General features: G+C 39.9%; 1 protein-coding gene across 1 annotated transcript; it reads right to left on the reverse strand.

Moving 5' to 3' along the window:
* Positions 1-4: 4 nt before the first annotated feature.
* On the reverse strand, positions 5-4,538 carry LOC113238714 (tubulin alpha chain; the record flags this gene model as incomplete). Its single annotated transcript, XM_026475551.1, has 3 exons — positions 4,398-4,538; positions 2,665-2,887; positions 5-1,114 (listed from the first exon to the last, which is right to left on the reverse strand). Coding segments are annotated over exons 1-3 (1,336 nt in total), but the record flags the coding sequence as incomplete, so codon positions are not given.
* Between the last annotated feature and the right edge of the window lie 258 nt (positions 4,539-4,796).

Raw genomic sequence — 4,796 nt, forward strand, 5'->3', positions numbered from 1 at the left:
GCACCTTCGCCTTCACCCTCGGCGGAGTCCATGCCGACCTCTTCGTAGTCCTTCTCGAGGGCCGCCAAGTCCTCGCGGGCCTCGGAGAACTCTCCCTCCTCCATACCCTCACCGACGTACCAGTGCACGAAGGCACGCTTGGCGTACATCAGGTCGAACTTGTGGTCGAGACGAGCCCAAGCCTCGGCGATGGCAGTGGTGTTGGACAACATGCATACGGCACGCTGCACCTTCGCCAAGTCACCACCAGGCACGACGGTGGGCGGCTGGTAGTTGATGCCGACCTTGAAACCAGTAGGACACCAGTCCACGAACTGGATGGTGCGCTTGGTCTTGATGGTAGCGATAGCGGCGTTGACGTCCTTGGGAACGACGTCACCACGGTACAGCATGCAGCAGGCCATGTACTTGCCGTGGCGAGGGTCACACTTCACCATCTGGTTCGCGGGCTCGAAGCATGCGTTCGTGATCTCCGCTACTGACAGCTGCTCGTGGTACGCCTTCTCGGCGGAGATGACGGGTGCGTAAGTCACCAGGGGGAAGTGGATACGTGGGTAAGGCACCAAGTTAGTCTGGAACTCGGTAAGGTCGACGTTGAGGGCGCCGTCGAAACGCAGAGAGGCCGTGATGGAGGACACGATCTGACCAATCAGACGGTTGAGGTTGGTGTAGGTGGGGCGTTCGATGTCCAAGTTACGGCGGCAGATATCGTAGATGGCTTCGTTGTCGACCATGAAAGCGCAGTCTGAGTGCTCCAAAGTGGTGTGGGTGGTCAGAATGGAGTTGTAGGGTTCGACAACAGCTGTGGACACCTGAGGGGCGGGGTAAATGGCGAATTCGAGCTTGGACTTCTTGCCATAGTCAACAGAGAGACGTTCCATCAAGAGGGAAGTGAAACCGGACCCAGTGCCGCCGCCGAAGGAGTGGAAGATGAGGAAGCCCTGGAGGCCTGTGCACTGGTCAGCAAGCTTGCGAATGCGGTCCAGAACCAAGTCTACGATTTCCTTTCCAATGGTGTAGTGGCCACGGGCATAGTTGTTGGCCGCATCTTCCTTACCAGTGATAAGTTGTTCTGGATGAAACAACTGTCTGTATGTGCCGGTGCGGACCTCATCTGTGAACATAGAAAACATTTGGTTAGACTACTTTCAAAGTTTCGTATTTTCACCACTCGTATTGGTTAACCCATTTGCGCCCGCCGTGCCCAATCGAGGACACTACTTTGAGTACCCGTAATTTTTTTATATTACTATTAATACTCATTACAAAAGTGTATATGTAAAGTAAAATAGTGGATCTTAATTTTATTATTTAAAAAAATTGTTTAGAATTAAATAAAAGTGGTTTGACTGTTCCTTTTGTGGGGTTAACTTACGCACACGTGAAACGCTAAAGTTAGTTGTTTTTCCTGTATGTTATTACCAACAATTTATTTCTTTTTTTACATATATTATTGAAATGTATTCGTATACTATAAAATAAAAATTATATAATTGAGTTAAATAGTGTTTTGACAACTTCAGACGGTGGTATATAACGGTGTCCCCAATTGGGGCCATTGGGCGCTTATGGGGTAGTTTATTAGTTTTTCATCTATAAGTAATTTTCAACGAAATAATGACACGACAGGTATTTGGCAGCCACAATTATAACTATGGGCTTCAGAAAGCTATTGAAGCTGTAATGGATGACAGAGACCATGATGTGGAGATAGATTTAGGGGGCATTTCCCCTGGAACTGAGGGCGCTCACCAATGTAGAAGTACTATTCTTATGTAACAAGATCTAATAATCTACGGCAAACTGGTTATCGAACAACTGAAACTGTCTGCAAAGGAAAAACTAAGAAACATCTACTTGACCAGATTTGTAATACACATGTAGAGTAAAACCGTGCCAATTTTGACTATCGATTTTACCCAATCAACCAAATTCTGTTTTTTCCATGGCTTGACAATAGTATTTGCACGATGAGCTCTGATTATGATAATGTCCTTTCTCTGGTGAAAGTAAAAAGATAAAGCACTGTGAATAAACAGAAAGCTGACGTGGGTATCCTGCGTGATTTCAAACGTACCAGCAGGATAAATCAAGCTGACCAATCTTTTTGTATCGCACTGCCATTCGAGGCAAAAACTGGTGGTGTGTTTTGTTCCACTACAAGCTGCACCTAGCACTAGCTAATACATGGCGTTTACACCTCCTGACCAATAATACGAAGCTAGATCAGCTACATCAGTTAAACGGTTACATCACGTCACTATTGGAGAAACAAATACTCAAAGTTTACATCCAGCAGCTTCTTTGGTGCTAAATCTACAGAACATTGGTGTTGATCACTACGCTCAGAAGTTGGCTTAACAGTTACGATGTGCAAAAATAGCTGTTGAGCCACAAATAAGTGCGTTGGCAATATAAAAAATGCGTCAAGTCTTTGTGCACCGACAAATATTGTTACAAATTTTTTGACACCGCTTGAGCCCATTGTCCCCATTTGAGGACGGCATTTTTTTTCATACAAAATAAAATAAAATCTTTTTTTTCTTCATAATTTTCTCATAAGTAGGCTATTTTGTAAAGGTTCATAAAAAAAATTTACTATTTTTAACGCTAATTTGTATTTGGGCGTTAATGGGTTAATTATACTCTCAGCTTGATACATACCTACTACTGTAGGTTCCAAGTCCACAAACACGGCACGGGGCACATGCTTGCCAGCTCCGGTCTCGCTGAAGAAAGTGTTGAAAGAATCATCACTGCCACCAATGGTCTTGTCAGTTGGCATCTGGCCGTCAGGCTGGATGCCATGCTCAAGGCAGTACAGTTCCCAGCAGGCATTTCCAATCTGGACTCCAGCCTGGCCAACGTGTACGGAGATGCACTCACGCTGTGGGACAAACAAACATTTGTGATTAGTATAGTAACCGTCAATGACTTAGAAATTTCAGAGTGAAATGTGCAGTTTGCTCCAAGCCTTTGAATCTAAGGTATAAATTACATACCAATAATTAAATTTATATCATTGTATGCACATACTTTGAAAATATGTATAAATCAATAGTTTTATGGACAAATTAAGTACCTTAACACAGTGATAAATACCTTTCGTCTATTTTTCAACTCAAACATTCATTTAAGTACATGACTAATAGGCCAGATCCAAAATAAATAACATGAGTTTGTAAGAAGGTAAGATATTTTAATATAGTATCTTTTAGGACATAGTGTTTTATATTTTGAAAAAATATCTTTGTCACTTAAATGTTCTTTAAATTTAGAATATTTCTTACAGCACTTAAATTTAAATACAAGGATTCACTCGTACAATATAATCAGTACAGTTTCAAATATCTGCCGTCCGCTAACTCGGCTAAGTGACTAAATATTTCTTTGAGATATAATAAAAAACCATAACCCAGTTTTAGAATATTGAGATTGTTTAATGATATTTCAGTTACGCATCGTTAGGGTCTGATAAGTCGAATACGTTAACAATTTTAACGGTTTTTAAAAGAGTTTTATGCTCTATTTTTTGCTATTTAAAACGGTTATTTAACCATTTGTCACCTAGCCGCGTCTTAGTCAGTGGACGGCAGATATAGAATCTCTACATTCGTTTTTAAACTTATTCTTAAAGAGAAAGTAACGAGAGCACTTTTGATTCCCCAGAGAGAAAAGTGGAACAAGTACTTTCTTGGGAAAGGTGAAAGTATCGCAAGTACTTGTGCAGAATTGCGATCAAAATCTTGTTTAGATAGGTAGTTGTCTATTATAAACTCGTAGGTTACTAATTAATGTTTTCAATATAGGTAACTAACAATAAAATATGTAGACTCGAAAACAAGTGAGATCATCGAACCGAAATCATACTTGAATGAGAGCACCGGACACGTCATCATTGTCGTGCTATAATTTTAAAGAAAATTACTGAAAATTGGCCATTATTAAACTAGAAACAAGTGTTATATTGTTTCATAAGTAGTTCGTATATAAGATGTAAAAGAAAAAATGTTAAATAAGTCCAAAATAAGCTTATTAAGGGTGTGGCAACCGGCGTAGTAGCCTTGAAAAACATTATACCCAAATTTAGTGTTAAATTAAGCTTTAAAACAAAATCACATCTAAACCGGCAAATTGCAGCTCAATTTAATTTCTCAATAGAACAAAAAAAAATGAAAATCGCGAATTTCAAATGTAAGACAGCGAAATTTAAAAGTTCCTGCGTATGTGTCAGTATAACAGAGAGGTGGGATTTAGAAATCGGTCGCGCTGTGCGCCGACAAAATGGTGGCGTGGCCACCCGGCATTTTACTACACGATATACGTTAAAATATTAGTACAAAATCACTTAAACTCAAGAAAGATTACAATTAGATAAAAATTCAGAGATTACTCACCATTTTGATTGGAGTTTTATAAAAATTAAGGTACAAAGTACAAATAAGTTAACTTAAGTCAGTCGTCGTTCGGCGCGACCGGTGAAGAGGCTTGCCAAACGATAAATTCGTCAAAAAACCCGTTAGGAAGCCTTTTATATCTGGCTGAAGCGTCATGGAAGCAATGCTGCCAACAGTACAAAAATGAATTAGGACTTAGACATAGTGTCGACTGTTCCATCAACTAAAAAGTTAAAGTTTTTAACCGGTGTCATTAATTTGCTATTAAACAAAAAAAAAATATTGATACGTAATGCGAATTTTATTTAACTTTTATTCGTTCTAAAAATAGTCCACATAATTTTTTATTTGCCTTATGTCGTCCATTTATTTCCAATATTTTCACATTGTGCAACATTA

Source organism: Hyposmocoma kahamanoa, unplaced genomic scaffold (assembly GCF_003589595.1).
Source record: "Hyposmocoma kahamanoa isolate Upper Pololo Valley unplaced genomic scaffold, ASM358959v1 97777, whole genome shotgun sequence".
NCBI classification, from domain to species: domain Eukaryota; kingdom Metazoa; phylum Arthropoda; class Insecta; order Lepidoptera; family Cosmopterigidae; genus Hyposmocoma; species Hyposmocoma kahamanoa.